Here is a 17136-nt window from a genome sequence, read left to right as displayed (position 1 = left end):
CCTCCGTTCAAAAAATGTATTACTATAAAGTTTGTGCTGATCAAATATTCTTAAATTTGACTAAATTTATAGTAGATATTAGCAACATTTATGTCCACAAATAAGTTTATTATAAAAAAATACTGAATGATTTTATTGAATGACATAAATCATTAGATGATAATTATTTTAACATGGAGACAGACAAATCCGAGATAGGATGGGGTGCTGTTGACGATTCATTGAGTAGTGTATCTACTATTACACATGTTGATGTTGCGTCAGGACCATCTCCTTCAATTTTAAGAAATATATGTGTCACTATGTTAGGGTCGTCCGAGTCCCTCTGCTCATTTATTAGCTCGGTGCCTTGAGGAGCCGGGTCCCCTATGCTTTCGGAGTACTCAGTTTTTCTTTTTATTTTTTTGACAAGATGGTTACATCATTTACAAACAATTACCAAATGTAGGCAGGAAGGTCATTTATCCAAACAAAAGAATTTTTGCCTATCAAAGCTTACCTAGCTAGCTCATGAGCCACAACATTAAAATCCCTACTATAATGACTAATGGAAATAGAATGAAAGTCTTTCAAATACTAGTAGCATTCATCATAGATTTGCTCATGCTGTCGTGGCCGAAAACCTCCCCTTGCATTGCTGTGACGAGTTCCATACAATCTGATTGAAATTCCACATGGCTACAACCGATTTGCTGAGCCAACTTAATAATCCATATTTTAGAGCTACTGCTTCAGCCATGGCATCCACCATATGCGGGATATAGCTGTGTAAGTGTAAGGCAGCAATAAATCAACATGCGGAGTCTCTAACAACCGCTCTTATGCTAACTCCTTTAGTTTCATCAAATCCTATGTCGACATTGATCATCAATATTCCTTTGGAGGGTTTCCTCCATCCCTTGTTTATCTCAGTGGATTTCTTTGATGCCAATTTATAATTCATCGTGATCGCGAGGATGGACATAGTTTGAGAGTGGTGGTGACTGTATGTCCTTTCAATGGACAGTTTGTCTTTGTTGCCACCAGATATACCAGTACCCTGTCAAAATTAGTTTTGTGCGGTGCCTTGAAGGGAGTCCCGCTCTGGTAACTAGAGAGGCCATGGGTCATTGCGCATGCAGAAGTATGTCAATTAGTGGGTCGCGACTATATACTAGGTGCTCTATTTTTTGTGGGCGTGTTTTACTAAGCATTCAACCTAGTCCACGTTCCCTTTTTTAATTTGTCATTCTTACTTTTTGAGAAATCAAACATACTTAAACTTTGACTAAATAAATAAAATATTTATATTTGCAGGACATAATTAGTATCATTAGATATATTATTAAATATATTTTTATAATAAACTTATTTAGAGATATAAATATAGCTAATACATTTCTATAAATTTAGTCAAACTTAAGAAAGTTTAGCCGAACACGTCGGAGAAACACATGTCGCCTTCCGGGGCAATGCCTCCGGTTCTGGCAGCGAGGATGGTGGCTCGAACCACCGAAGGGTTGTGATCACAGATGACGCCGCCTCTACCCAGCGCATGAATAGTAATGGGTTCGATTCCGTGGCAGTAGTCGAGTAGTTTGACGTGGGTTGATGTGTGTAGCTCTGGCGGCTTAAGCACTCAAAACACAAGGGGTTTATCCTGATTTAGGTGTCTAAGCCCTACGTCTAGCAATGGTGTTCTTCATGTTAAGAATGCTTAATTGAATTCTTATAATAGATAGATAGAGATGTATATATATATATTATTAGGGGAAACAATATGCTACACTAGTCTAGGGTTTGATCAGCTGAAATATGATAGGTCCTTCTTAGTCCAGTTGGGTTTGATCCCTCCTAGAGGAGAACACTACCTTCCTTATATACTTGTGGAGGGAAATGTGAGTACAAGTCATGTGGTTTCTAGGGTTTCCCTAGAGTTTCTCACCCTAGTCTTTCGTATTCCTCTCTATGGCTTTGTAGGTCCTTATTTGTCTTATAACTAGGTACCAACAACATCCTAATTGCCCCCTGATGGCTCCTAATGCCTTGGTGCCGACCGTCGAGTGTTGTCTGCAACGCTAGAATGTTTCTTGTACACCTCATGTTCAAGTAAGGACCAAAACGGTGAAGCAGACAAGAAAAGGTAAGAAAGGAGACCTGTGGATTGGATCTGTCGCTTTTGCCGTGACACACAACAGACACGGATGCTAATGTCTCCATGCTCCATCGGGAAGCCCTGCTGTCTAGCCTACAAAAGGACACCTAAGCCACCATAGCACACCGGGGATCCTCCGCTATTGCCACTGCCAATGCACATCCAATAGCCATAGATTTGTTTCCACTTGCAGGGAATATATATCTAATATGTAGGTCAACCTATAGGGCATACTATAAGGACTCCAAAGACATGTCAACACAACCAGACGTTTATTGCAATGGTGAAGATGGTCAATTCCTTGCTCTGGGTCCTAGGTTCGACTCCCAGGTCTATGGTTTTTGAATTTGAATTTATTAAACCTCGACGGCACATAAGGTACAATTGACATGCAAGCCATCAGATCCCATAGGTCAGATGGAAATGGGGAAAGGTCCCATAGGTACACGTGATACGCATGCCATCGAGTCCTACAGGTCAGATGGAGAAGGATCCCACAGGTACATGTGACGCGCAAGCCGTCGAGTTCCACAAGTCAGATAGAGAAGGGTCCCACAGGTACACGTGACACGTAAGCTGTCAGGTCCCACATGTTGGATGGAGATGGATCCACAAGAGTGACACGAAAGCCTAGGTCCCATAAGTCGGATGGAGAAATTTGCCATAGGTACACTTGACATGTAAGTTGTCGGGTCCCACAGGTATACGTGACATGCAAGTCGTCGAGTCCCACAGGTCGGATAGAGAATAGTCCCAAAGGTACACGTGACATGTAAGCCTTTGGGTCCTACAGGTCGGATGGAGAAGGTCCACAAGCAAAAGTGACACGCAAGGCCGTCGGTCCCAGATCGGATGGAGAAAGATTGCAAAGGTACACATCGGATGGAGAAAGGACCGAGCAAAGACTTTTATGACGAGTTGAAAGCGTCACGGATGAGTAATTGCAGGTCCCACAGGTACACGTCAGATGAAGAAGGACCATCTTGAGACTTATGATGAAGTGTCGTTCATTACAGATCAAAACTTCAATGGTGAAGCCTTGGTCGTCATAATTTTAAAGAAGATCGTTGTAGATGAGCAGGAATAGTCACACGAGTAATCTGTGATGAAACCCTGTGTTGTTCTATAACGTTTTATTTATGATGATATCTAGTTTCGTCATAGATAGGGAGGGTTTTAAGATCACCACCACTGAACTATGATGAAACTGAAATATTCGTCATAAAAAGCAATAATCTATGATAATTTCAGATTTGTCATTAAGATTTTCGTCATAGAAGTGGATATTTCTAGCAGTGTTGCGCCTCCTCGTGGCTTCCTTGCTATGCCACTTCCTTGCGCGGAGGGAAACTGTTGTGCGGGATTGGAATCCTCCACTATGCAGCCATGCAGGGTTCTTTGTCGTGGGGCGCCACACACCTTGGGCGTGACCCTATCCCGGGAGTGGCCGACACTGCCTCGTGCTGATGGAGGGGAAACAGGTGCTAGGAAAGGCCTGGCATCCTCTTTTTAGAGCACATGTTAGGGTCTGGGGTGATCGTGGGGGTGCTTGGTCGGCCGGGGCTCCCCTGTGTTTTGAGCTTCCTATGCCTTTGGTTGATCCCTCGATCCTCCCAGTGCGTTGTAATCAAGTAGCAAATATCTTAGCTTCTTTAGCTAGATATTGTAAACTTTCTACGGCTTGGCTAGGACAAGTGCCTGCATGCACTTTGCCCTTTGTAAATGCCGATTGTAATTTTCTGATGCCTAGCTAATAAAGCTTCTCTCTTTTTGCTTGCAAAAAAATAGGGGCTTAGCCTTAGCTTGCTCCCTTAATGATGAGGATCTCTTCTGGAGTGGGCGTAGCCCCTTATTCACCAACTGTTTAGGAGAATCAATTGGGGGTGTTAATCGGGCCATCACACCCTTAATACAAGGTTTATCATGTCCCTTATGTTTGAGTCTCATGCTGTTCTCATCGAAGTCAGCGGTGTATTGTCCTTGGATGTGGCATTCTCTGTGAAGTCGAGAATAGCGTGTACTCCAAGATCGCCATGGTCTGCGCTTGGAAGACGGCGTGAACTGTTGGCTTTAGTTTTTTCCGAACCTGCCAGCTATTCAACAATGTTTTTCTCTCATTACGAATCAGCGAATAATACTTTCAGTCGTAGCTTTTCATTCAAGCAAATAGGCTTGTTATGGTACCCAGATGCCGAACTGCTTGTGGATGAGTGCCTAGTCCAACTTGGATTTTTAGAGTAAAAACTCCCCCCATAATATCCCTCGTCTTCCAAGCGAACTCCAACTCTTTCCGTTTCGTGTTTCAATAAAATAAGATTCACTCCTTAGACCTTGTTTAGTTTCTAAAATTTTTTTGGATCGCGGTACTGTAGCACTTTCGTTTTTATTTGACAAATATTGTTCAATTATGGACTAACTAGGCGCAAAAGATTCATCTCGCGATTTACAGACAAACTGTACAATTATTTTTTGTTTTTTGTCTCTATTTAATGCTTTATGCATATGCCGTGAGATTCGATGTGACGGAAAATCTTTAAATTTTTTTGGTTTTTGGAGTGAACTGAACAAGGCGTTAATAAATGTGCGCTGCTACTGCGCGGAGCTTGTGCTATACATATACGTAGCATATAGTACTTGGACCTCCACAGACCCATTTTCGATTCCAAGGCTCGCGGTATATCTGCAGGCATATACGGCACTTTCGTCTTCCTCCCTTCCGCCTCAACAGGTACCGAGGTCGCCATTCCCAAAATAGAGTGTATATATTTGCCTGCTTGCAACCGTATACACTTATTTTTCAGAAAAAAGGCGTCTTGTACTAGCTAGCATATACCCGTTCCCTTAGCGCTGAGGGGATTGGAGCTCTTCTTCGATCCGATTCTTGTCCACCGTTGCATGAAAGCTTTCGCAGTCTAGCTACTACGTACTTCCTTCTACGTCTTCCTTTGGACGCCGGTTCATGACGGATCGTATGATGATTAGTACTGAGCTAGCTAGAATCGAGTTATACTCATTGTACCTGCAGCTAATTAAGCTGGGTTGTTTTCCTTCACATAGCTAGAGCCTACAGTATCAGGTAAGAAATGAAAATGGTTACTTGCAAATTGCACGAGCTGGTATTATGTTCGATCTTAATTAGCTTCTTCGATGTTGCTTATTGTAACACATCAGTTTCTGCGTGAAGGAATAGCAGTAAGGCGCGCGATGGCACCATCAGCTTCCCCGGTTCAGGAAGGACTGCAGCAGGCCGCTGAGAGGCAGTTGATGAGGAACCAGCTCGCTGCAGCCGCGAGGAGCATCAACTGGACCTATGCCTTCTTCTGGTCCATTTCAAGCACTCAACCAGGGTAAAGTACTAAAGTGTTAATAATGGTATATATATATATATATATAGATGATCGAGTTGATATATATTTGGTTTCTAGCTAGCTTTCTGGAACTTTGATGAATGATCGTCTCATCATTTGCATATGAGCTTTATCAGCTTTCAGCCTGCTCGCTTCTGCAGCTGCAGCTGCAGCGAGCACACACATGCATATAGCTTTTGCTGAAAATGGTCAATTTTTTTAGTTTGCATTGTTGTTCGCCAGGTTATTTTCGATCCAATTTAGTTACTGAAAGAAACTTTGCTACTCTTCAATAATCTCCTTTATTTTTAAGAGACTGGATCGATTTTCATCTCACGTCACCTTCGTCCTGACTAAGCTTATATGCAGTGTTACCCCATTACCAAACTGGGGAAATCTTTCCAGCTGTTTTAATACCACCTCAGTTTTGAGCTGAAACTAGGTAAGTTTAGATCACAGACTAATACAAGTTTATGATTCTGTCTCGCCAGAAAATTCTTCAGACACACTTTCTAGCAAATAACACTCATATGATTCTGATCTTTTTTGGTCAAACTACTGAATATTATCCAACGGCAACAAAATTTAAAAGTTGAGGTCCATATAAGCTTGTAAAAATCTACTATAGTATGCTCTTTTTCCCAAATAAAAACCATGAATATTTATATTTCAAAATTATGATAATATGAAAATAATGAAAATATTTGTGTATCATGCACCTGATATTTAGATTAAAATAGCATAGAAAAACTCGTGTTGTATAAAGCTGACTGACGGGTACAGTGCACATCTATCTGGCATTAAAGATCTCTGTCTTATCATGCGACACAAAATGGAAACATTGTTTATCTGTCGGCATATATGTATCATATACCCTTGTAAAGCCAAATTTCACTAGATGAATTTTCTCTTCATGTAAGATGTCTACATCATTTCCTACTAAGTAAACCTACTAAAAATATTCTATCTCTTTATGCAAGATGTCCATATTGTTCTCCACTAAGTCCATGTCATCCCATATTAATTAAAAAAAATGACCATGTCATCTATATCATGTGAAATCATATACTCTTATAAAGCTAAACCCCACTAGATGAATTCTCTCTTCATGCAAAGTGTCCATATCATTCCCTACTAAGTGACCCACTAAATGTTCTATCTCTTCATGCAAGGTGTCAACATCATTCTTCACTAAGCCCATGTCCCCATATTAATTACAAAAAATGACCATGTCATCTATATCGTGTGAAGTACTTTAAATCTTTAATCTATTAACATACAAGTCATGTACATACACTATTTATTTTATCACCAATTAATTCCTCTATAATATAATCAAATATTAGTTTTTGTGTTCTATTAGCTTAGCAACTTTTTACTAGATCTAATACAATAAAATACATGTAAGTAACCCACTAAATATATTCAGTATATTATGTATGTATACATACATAATATACTGAATATCATATAATAATGTTATGTTATGTATTATTTCTTAAATACAATGCTCTAGGTGGTAGGAAGAAATTGTGGTATAGGAAACAAAAATGCAAAGAAATAAAACGTTTTTGTTTAGTTCATGAAATTATTTGACAATTATTATTCAATTATAGACTAACTAGGCTCAAAAGATTTGTCTCGCAAATTACAAGTAACCTGTGCAATTAGTTATCTTTTGTATCTATATTTAATGCTTCATGCATGTGATTCGATTTGACGGAGAATCTTGAAAAATTTTAGGAACTAAACAAGGCCTAAGTTCATATCATAGTTATTAGGACTATACCGGATATTAAACCGACGAGGCCACCAGTTTGCTGGTTCACTGACCCAACAGTTAAGAACTGGTTAAATAGTTGGTTCGATAATTTTAGACCAGATGCAATTGAGTCATCCATAAATACTTTAAACCGGTGTAATATAATAATATGCTATAGATAATTAGCAACATATATAGTTAATCACACATACAAATAATTAAGTTAATAAAGAACACAATTATATAACTAACTTTCGACTAATCTAGCCACAAGTCCGCAAACAGGTACTTGAAAATGTGCATGAAAAGATAATATACAAGCGAACTTAAATAATAATTTCAATATTCATTGTTGCAGAATAATTTTAAATTCTAACATAAAATGTACCATGACGAAGAGCTCATCATGATACTAAAATTGATATCGTATTTATCCAGTTTGGATCTCATATGAAAAAGTTGAAATACAAAGCCAGCGTTTTGCCTAATGCGTCACTGCTGAAATGTCATTAATGACGTGTCTTGGCTTTACGCTGAAGATCATTAGTTACACTTTGCTGTATGCGTCACCGTTGAAGGTCATTAATGATGCGTATTTGCGAATGTGTTATCGCAACCGAGCTTTTCATGGGGATGAAACTTCTCTCTCATTTGACGAAACTTCTTCATTTAATGACTCTGCTAAGTTAGCAAATTTATGTATGACATTCTCATAAAACATACATTGAGACTAGCCTTAGTAAGTCGTTTTTACTCATCGTGTTTTTCGGATCACAATTAATGTTTAGATGCCTTTTCTGACATAGTGCGTTGACATCAGCTAACATTAGTGCTGCCAAAGTTGACGCTTTGGACTTTGGCAGCGCTAATGTCAAAAAGTCCAAGCGTGTGTCCAAGCGTCGAAATACAAAGTCCAACGTTGATACATCAGCTGACAATATTAGCGCTCGGAACCATAACTTATACTGTACTTATACGAGAGAAAACATTAGTCGCAGGGTGCTGACGTGGACAGACGGATTCTACAACGGCGAGGTGAAGACGAGAAAGATCTCCAGCTCCGTGGAGCTTACAGCCGACCAGCTCGTCATGCAAAGAAGCGAGCAGCTCCGGGAGCTGTACGAGGCCCTCCTGTCCGGCGAGTGCGACCGCCGCCCGGCGCCGGTGCGGCCGGTCAGCTCGCTGTCGCCGGAAGACCTCGGGGACACCGAGTGGTACTACGTGGTCTGCATGACCTACACTTTCCGGCCTGGCCAAGGGTACGTAATCGATCGATTACATCCAACAAATTAAACAAGCATATATACCTAGTTGACGCCCCTCTCTCGGTGCTTGTCGTCGTCGTCGCTCGGATGCATGCGTTTTGCGTGCTGCCACAGGTTGCCGGGCAGGAGTTTTGCAAGCAACGAGTATGTCTGGCTGTGCAACGCGCACCTCGCCGCCAGCAAAGCCTTCCCCCGCGCACTCCTGGCCAAGGTATGCATGCCTCCTCTCAGTTCTCCGTGTCATGTCTATTATTGTCTTTCCTTTCGATCAAGCATATGTTTTTTCACTAGTCGGTTGTGATCTTTGTTTAATCATCGTGAACATGGGTACTTACATGTGTGGCAAGCAGAGCGCGTCCATTCAGGTAAGCGCTTTCCATGCTTCATCTTGTTGGAATTACATAGGGTACTTTCAGACTGCAGACATAGTCAGCAGATTTTACTACAACTAACTACACCCTGGATCGGATTTTCCGCATGCAGTCAATCGTCTGCATCCCGCTTATGGGTGGCGTGCTTGAGCTTGGTACAACTGATACGGTATATTCAGTTGTTCACTTCACTGGCCATATATATGTACATCATCTGAAAACAACAGCAACAATATTAGTATAACAAAATTCAATGACATTTCCAGGTGCCGGAGGACCCTGACTTGATCAGCCGAGCAACCGCAGCTTTCTGGGAGCCGCAATGTCCGACATACTCGGAATATCCGAGCACCAACCCTTCAGCAAACGAGACCGGCGAGGCCGCAGATGACGACGTGGTAGTGTTCGAGGACCTTGATCCCAATGCCATGGACATGGAGACGATGACCGCCTTCGGGGGACACGGACAGGAACTAGGAGAAGCCGAGAGCCTGTTCAATGCAAACCTCAAGTACATCACGAAGGAGTTCGACGAGTTCTACAGCCTCTGCGAGGAAATGGACATGCAACAACTTGAGGATGATTGGACCATGGTGAACGGGTCTAACTTCGAAGATCCCTCGTCCCTGCAGCCAGCGCCCCCGGGCGCTACTACTGCTAACGTTGCCGACACCTCAAGCACACGCGCTGATAGCTCTCGCGCGACCAGCTTCATGGCTTGGACGAGGTCCTCGCAGTCGTACTCTGATGAAGTGGCGGCAGTGTCGGTCATCGAAGAGCCGCAAAAATTGCTGAAGAAAGTGGTGGCCGGCAGCGGAGCTTGGGCGAACTATGGTGGCAGGGACACGATAGGAACATTCCAGCAAAGTGGCATCAAGAATCACATCATGTCACAGCGAAAGCGCCGGGAGAAGCTCAACGAGATGTTCCTCATTCTCAAGTCATTGGTTCCGTCCGTTCACAAGGTATCCGGTTTCATTCACCCTAAACTAGATGAACTCAGGCCAAATTATTATAAAGTTTTAACCAAGGTATGGCAAGTGCCATGAATCAACACGATCGTAGTCGTTAACAAACCAACGACATAAAGACTAACTGCAGAAAAACTCTTTTAAAGATTAATATGAAGAAACTCTAAAAGTAAATGACCATCCAAAAGATGAAAATAGCTGAAGACACGAAGTTTCGAGAACACGACAGGCGTCGACTAACTCCTGTTGGCGGTCTTCATGACGCTGTAACAGGGCCTATTGACGGAGCCAGTGAGTCCCTCTGAATAGTACCTGCAAAAAGTTTTAGGTCTATAATTATAAAAAACAATTTTATTTATTGGTATCCACCGTGACCAACGTAAATGCGGCGGCTGCGGTCAATAAGTTCAAATTGTGATTGGCTCCCCCCTTTTGACCAATGATTAAAAAGATTATTAACATTAGTGGGTTGAGCAATGCCTAGAACCATATATATTGTTGTCCACACAAACTTAGCAAAGACACAACTAAAAAATAAGTGCTAAATTGATTATGGAGTATTACAAAAAGGGATAACCTTTATTACCCTCCCAATTTCTTTTTGCTAAGTTGTCCTTTGTTAAGATAACTCCCTTTTTTAAGTACCACATAAAAACTTTTATTTTCATGGGTAACTTAGCACGCCAAATTTCCCGTAAGACCCGTACACCACTATTGACTAAATGCACATACATTGATCATACTGTAAACAAACCATTCGAGTTTAGAGACTAATGTGACAATCCAATTCCAGTCCCTCAAGTTGTTTCCCATTAATGCTCTTCGAAATGAAACATTAAATGGAATAGATGACAACACATTTGACACAGTATCTTGTTTCTTGCGCGCTATGTTGTACAGTCTTGGGAATTTTGTTCGGAGAGAACAATTACCAATCCAAATATCTTCCCAGAACCTCGTTTGTTTTCCACTTTGTACCTTAAACTTTCCAAGTTGCATAACCTGATGTTTGACATTTAAAAGACCTTTCCAAAAATGTGATTCTGTTGCTTTCTTTTGAACTTCTCCAAGTGTTTTGTTTCTTAAGTATTTATTTCTAATCAACTGTTGCCATAAGCCATCTTCATTACACAATTTAACCATTTACTAAGTAGGCATTTATTCTGTATTTCTAAATTGGTGACTCCCAAAGCAACCTATTCTTTCGGTTGGCATATTACAATCCACTTTACTAACCGATATTTTCTCTTTTGTTGGTCATTCTGCCAGAAGAATCTCGATCTAAAGAACTCAATTCTCTGTAATACACCCTTAGGTACCTCAAAAAAGGACATCATGAACAATGGTAAGCTTTAAAGCACTGAATTAATTAAGACTAGACATCCTCCTACTACGAGTAATTTTTCTTTCCAACCACTCAGTTTCTTTTCAAACCTTTCTTCTACAGATTGCCAATCCTTATTCCCTAATTTTCTTGTGTGCATTGGAATTCCAAGTGTCTAAAGGGGTACGTGCCTATATCGCAACCAAACAGCTGTGCATATTGTTGTTCACACTGCTTAGCCGCCCCAAAACAGAATAGTTCACTCTTGTGGAAATTAATTTTAAGACCAGACAATTGTTCAAAGACACAAAGAATAAGTTTCATATTTGTAGCCTTTTGAAAGTCGTGGTCCATAAAAATGACAGTATCATCTGCGTATTGTAAGATTGATAACCCATCTTCCACTAAATGAGGTATTACCCCTGTAACCTGGTCAATATCCTTGGCTGTAAAAAAGACCATCTCACCTTATCATATGCTTTTTCAAAGTCAATTAAAAATAATACCATTTTGTTTTTTGGTATGCAGTTCATGGATTGTCTCATGGAAAATGACTGCCCCCTAGCTCCATTATATTTCTATTTGGTATAAAAGTTGATTGAGTAGGGCCGACAAATGTATTGGCTATTTTTGTAATTCTATTGGTGAGAACCTTAGTAAAAATCTTGAAACTAACATTTAGTAAGCAAATGGGAGATACCATCAGTTTTTTTATCATTCCATGTTGATTTGAGAGCGTTTTTTCTTTTGCCAGGTGGACAAAGCATCGATCCTCGCCGAAACGATAGCCTACCTCAAGGAGCTTCAGCGAAGGATACAAGAGCTGGAGTCCAGTAGGGAACTTACAACGCACCCATCCGAAACGACAAGATCAATAAAGAAAACTCGTGGCAATGGGAGTGTCAGGAAGAAACCCTATGCGGGCTCCAAGAGGAAGAGCCCAGATGACCTGGAGAAAAAGCATGAGCACCCCTGGATCCTCCCCAAAGACGGCACCAGCAACATCACCGTCACTGTCGGGAACACGGACGTCCTACTAGAGGTGCAATGCCGGTGGGAGGAGCTCCTGATGACACGGGTGTTTGACGCCATCAAGAGTCTCCATTTGGATGTTCTGTCGGTTCAGGATTCGGCACCAGATGGCTTTATAGGGCTCAAGATACGAGCTCAGGTATTAGTATCACCACCAGCTAACTAATTAATACTAGAAGGAATGGTGCTTTACATGACGATCATTTTGGTCATAAACAGTCAAAAATATGTCATGAGTAACTTGTCATGACGATCAAAAATTTCGTCATATATCTCACGTCATACATTTGCTGGACTGACTAGAGCCGTCACCGATCACCATTTCATTTCGTCATGGAATACATGGTCAGCAACAATAGTCAAAGCCTATAGTGATGAACTTAAACGTCGTGGAGTTGTTCCACGTCATCATTTGCCACGTCATTTGGTGATGATGGAATTGACGTGGCAACTGCCTTGCCACGTCATCACTAGGTCTATGCCTACCCATTCTAGAGGAGACCCATTAGTTCTTTAGCCCACTAATTAAGACATGGCAATTGCAATAGGTGTAGCTCACCCTTGACTTCTTGCTGGTTGGAGAGTTTGTTTTACTGATGATGTGTTGTTTCTGTTAAATTTTCTATACAGTTTGTTGGCTCCGGTGCTATCATGCCTTGGATGATCAGCGAGGCTCTTCGCAAAGCTATAGGGAAGCGATGAAGGGGCAGTAGTTTGAATATCGATCTACGTGGAAAGCTTCATGAATCGAAGCAAATGTGTATTCCTTGTGGAAGCCTATTATATTTGTGTAAAATCTAGTGTACTTTGTGCGAACACGTTGTGGATATATATTCATGTGTAAGAATGATGAGTGATTATCAAGAGATGACCGAGCTTTGGTTAAGTGTGTCGAGGCTAATCATGGCGCGAGTAGAGTATGTGCAACATATCTTTTATCTTGTGATGTGCAGGTGTTGAGCGTTGAGATAGTTTTTTTTTTGACAAAATTGAGTGTTGAGATAGTTGACGGCAATGTAGAAGGTCAAGTGATTTTGTACCATTAGATCGAGGACAATGAAGGACCGACATAGAAGCTTGGACCGAGGACCAAAGGATGGACTGTGGACTAGCAATTGGTGACGTCAACGATGTTGACCAAAGTCAAGATGACAATTGATCAAGTTAGGCCCTGTTTAGATTTGAAATTTTTTTGCCAAAGTGGTAAAATTTTTTATGGTCAGAACTTTAGTTCAGAAGTTTGACGCACGCGAAAAATTTTAGGTGTTTAGTTTGGCAAAAAATTTTCTGACACACATGCAGTTGCAGTTGTCATTGGTGGGTTTCCATGGGAGTGCGTGCACAGTTGTAGCCCAAAATTTTAGCTCTGTTTAGTTCTCAGGTCCCAATTCCACAAAAAATTTTCACTTTAGACAAAAAAATTCAAATCTAAACATGCCCTTAAGGTGGGTGTCGAGGGTATTAAAATTTTGGAGAAGACGGATACACGAGTTCAGCTGGGTTAGCAGTTTTGGCCTCAAAATTGTGGGCTGCATGTTTGCTGATTTGGACCTACATTAATTGTTGTTATAGCCTTATAGGCCTTTTATGTAGCTTCTGGGTTTGGGCCGATGTTGCCCTTGCAAAGAACACAGAGACGCGTAGAAGGGGCCCAAAATCGTGCTATGTGACACATTTTTGTCATGTGTATCTTCACTTTTTTTCCCAAGATGCTGCACTTCAGTTTTCTGTCAAGAAAAAAGTTCAGACTGAAACATATACTCAAACTGAAAGCCTGCTAGCGTCAGTTAATGAAAACCTATTTCTTCATTCCACTTCTCATTTGTCTCACTGGAGCAGGCTTTCACATGCATAAATCATTCGAGCTCAATAATAATTAACTGTTCTGACAAAATCGTTAACCCAATGTGTGGGGGGATAAACCCCTATACCTCTACGGCTAGATTTGGGCCAGGAGATTTGGCCCATTACGAGACAACTCGAGGCTTGATCTACTTACCTGGAGTTGCACGTAAGGAGACAAGACGTGGAGATCAAGCAAGATCCTGGTCGGTTAGAATAGAAATTGATATCGTATTGTCTATGGCAATTGTAGCCGATTAGGATTAGTTTCTAGATTTCTAACCCTGCCCTCCAGACTATATAAAGAGAGGCAAGGGACCCCTCATGTCAATTAAACACATCTCATATCAATACAACCAGATGCAGGACGTAGGTATAACGCCCACTCGGCGGCCGAACCTGGATAAAAACCTTGTCTGTGTCCTGCGTCACCATCAAGTTCATAGCTTGCGCACCTGTCTGCCGACAATCTACTACCGTGGGTATACCCAAGGTAGACTGTCAACTAGCTTTCGTCGACACAATGGGGGAGAATACCCATGCACACCTAATGCTTGCAACAAACAGCTCCGCACAAGCTTGCGCCATTTGCAACACTGTGCAATATTCTCAAGTACCAATAGCAGACAGATATTCTTCCCATGAAATGAATCCCCTCATATTCACTGCTCATGACATAGTAAGCACCAAGGCGACAAAAATAGCTGAAGCGTGGAACATGTGCCAAGCTGTTGACTGAAGCATCAATTGTCAATTTCATGGACAAGCAAATGAACTCCTAGGCCTTGTTTAGTTCAGCCTGAAAACCAAAAAGTTTTCAAGATTCTCCGTCACATCGAATCTTGTGACACATGCATAAAACATTAAATATAAATGAAAACAAAAACTAATTACACAGTTTAGCTGTAAATCACAAGATGAATCTTTTGATCCTAGTTAGTGTATAATTAGATAATATTTATCACAAACAAACGAAAGTGCTACAGTTTCGAAAAGTTTTCACTTTTCGAAACTAAACAAGGCCCTACTATTGTTTTATCCTGTTCAAGAGAAAATGCATGTACAGTGGAAACTAAGTTTTTATAGCATTCCCTGAAACTTGCTCTGAATTCCAAATCTAAACTGGTCTGGGTTAAGCTGGCACCGACAATCCAAGTGCATAGTAGTAATTTGCATGTGGAGATCGCTCATGTGTTAAATTTCTCATGCATGATGAGCAAATCCTCTGAACTCTACAATTCTTGATGGACAGATCACTTTATTATGTTGTACTCCTTCCATTTTAATAAATTGTAATTTGCATGTGTGGGCATCGCACTTGTGTTAGATGTCCCATGCATGGTGTGCATATCCTCGACTCTGAAATTCTTAATCGACAGATCATTTTATTATGTTGTACTCTCTTTGTTTTAAATTATAAATCATTTTAAATAATCCAAACACATAGTATAGGGTATTTTGGACTATTTTTTGTATAGTGGTCGTTGTGGGTAATTTATTGACATGGATACTAACAATTTAATTTATTTCCTCTGATTAATATGGTAATTTCTAGATCTTGGGAATTAACTTGGAGGCTCTTTTTATTTGCCAAATACTAATGTTTTTTCTTACCCCTAACTTCAACCTCAATTGTAATTTTGCCTTCTCCCTATTTTTCACTTTGTTATTCTTCTACCATTTGCCCCAAGTTTAGACAAAAAAAAAACTCCATCTGGGAGTAGTTATTAGTGTGAAAATGTTGTTTTGTCAAATTTCAGTCAAATTTGAGATCATACACAAATTCTATCAAGATTTACTATTAGTGCACTTTTGAAATCTGTCGAAATACTTGACATGGAACAAGTAATGAAATCAGAAGGTTCTCTAAAAGGCAAGGGGACAAATCTGCAATATATACCATGTTCATACCAAAATATAAGTACCCAATATTCATTTTCGAAAAGTTAAGGCAAAATCACAGAGTTCATCAAAGGAGCTAAGAACACCACTGACGACCCCTGGGTCCTGTACAACCGAAAGGTTATGTTGAGACAGGAAAGTTAATTAAGAAAAAACAGCAATCTGAGGCCGAGCTTCCACAAAGGATGAGCAAAGAAACAGGTGCTGCTAGTCCCGTAGCCTCACAGCTAAACTTTTTCTTTTCTTTTCTTTTAAGAAATTCATCGGACATATATTAAAAGAGAGGAAGAGGTGGATACAAATATTGAAGTATAGCAACTAATAATAAGACTAAAAAGTAAAAAACAACCCGAAGAGCCCACATCAATACAATGCCTGACAGCAAACTGGCTATGCAGTGCTCTCCCGAAGTCCCGATCACTCTGATATATATAGTCGCGTTCTCTGCTCGGCGACGGCGACTAGTGGACCCTGGGAAATTTACTCTCAGGAGCGAGGAGCTCATGGGTTGTTTCTATATGGGTGTTAAACCTTTCTATTGCGGGTTGTGACAGCGCGACGTGGATGGCCAGCTCGTGCCGTAGACTGGTGGTGGTTCTAGTTCATAGCTTCATCTTCACACATGTATGTAATGGTTTTGCTGCAGTCACGCACTATACGTCATCGACTCTTTCGTCCTGCTGCTATGAGACCTTGGAAACATGCAAGTACAACATGTCTACTACTCTCGCCTCAGTCCCTCTCCTGACAAACTCATTGATCGCTGATTCGTTGCAAGAGAAAAATACTGTGAATGATTGATAGATTTAGCAGATAAATTCAAGCGACGTGTATTTTTGGTTCGAGCAACTCTAGTGTCACAGTCAGCTAGATCAAAGCTTATTTCTTCTCTGCTCTTGTCATCTGCATGCCTCCCTGGAGCGGGTTTTCAGTTTTCCACACGCAAAAATCATTCAAATTCGATGGTTGTGACGAAATACCAGGTAACAGTTCCTTCAAGGTACAGTAACTTCAAAGTTAAACATGGGGAAATAGAACCCATGCACACACCTGCTTGCAGGTTGCAGCAAGCAGCTATTTGCCGCATTGTTAGAGCAAGTATTATAGTGGGCTGTAAGCTGGCTAAATGCTGAGGTGGAGGAGAGAAGAGAGGAGAGAGAGAAAAAGCAGGCTGTAAGCTTACAGC

The 17136-nt window shown here is 40.9% G+C and overlaps 1 protein-coding gene across 3 annotated transcripts; it reads left to right on the top strand.

Moving 5' to 3' along the window:
- On the top strand, positions 4788-13097 carry LOC8056591 (anthocyanin regulatory R-S protein). 3 transcript variants are annotated; one of them, XM_021463066.1, is made up of 10 exons: positions 4788-4862; positions 5319-5481; positions 8236-8502; positions 8623-8719; positions 8859-8873; positions 8992-9048; positions 9146-9844; positions 11120-11195; positions 11298-11357; positions 11929-12063. In XM_021463066.1, exons 2-9 carry the CDS (start codon positions 5339-5341, stop codon positions 11351-11353), a joined length of 1410 nt encoding a protein of 469 aa, XP_021318741.1. In that variant the 5' UTR covers positions 4788-4862; positions 5319-5338; the 3' UTR covers positions 11354-11357; positions 11929-12063. The 3 variants fall into 3 exon arrangements, with proteins under 3 accessions (XP_021318741.1, XP_021318739.1, XP_021318740.1); XM_021463064.1 differs by lacking the exons at positions 11120-11195; positions 11298-11357 and adding an exon at positions 12837-13097 and having other exon boundaries at positions 11929-12345; XM_021463065.1 differs by lacking the exons at positions 4788-4862; positions 11120-11195; positions 11298-11357 and adding exons at positions 4877-5210; positions 12837-13097 and having other exon boundaries at positions 11929-12345.

This window comes from Sorghum bicolor, chromosome 6 (assembly GCF_000003195.3).
Source record: "Sorghum bicolor cultivar BTx623 chromosome 6, Sorghum_bicolor_NCBIv3, whole genome shotgun sequence".
In the NCBI taxonomy this organism is placed as follows: domain Eukaryota; kingdom Viridiplantae; phylum Streptophyta; class Magnoliopsida; order Poales; family Poaceae; genus Sorghum; species Sorghum bicolor.
Note: the sequence above shows the minus strand (reverse complement) of the source record. Positions and strands in the feature narration are given on the sequence as shown.

Coding starts and splice junctions, on each gene's coding strand:
- LOC8056591 (XM_021463064.1), top strand. CDS start 5,339: ATGGCACCATCAGCTTCCCCGGTTCAGGAAGGACTGCAGCAGGCCGCT. Junction 9,049..9,145: donor AGCTTGGTACAACTGATACG/GTATATTCAGTT, acceptor TGACATTTCCAG/GTGCCGGAGGACCCTGACTT. Junction 9,845..11,928: donor TGGTTCCGTCCGTTCACAAG/GTATCCGGTTTC, acceptor TTCTTTTGCCAG/GTGGACAAAGCATCGATCCT.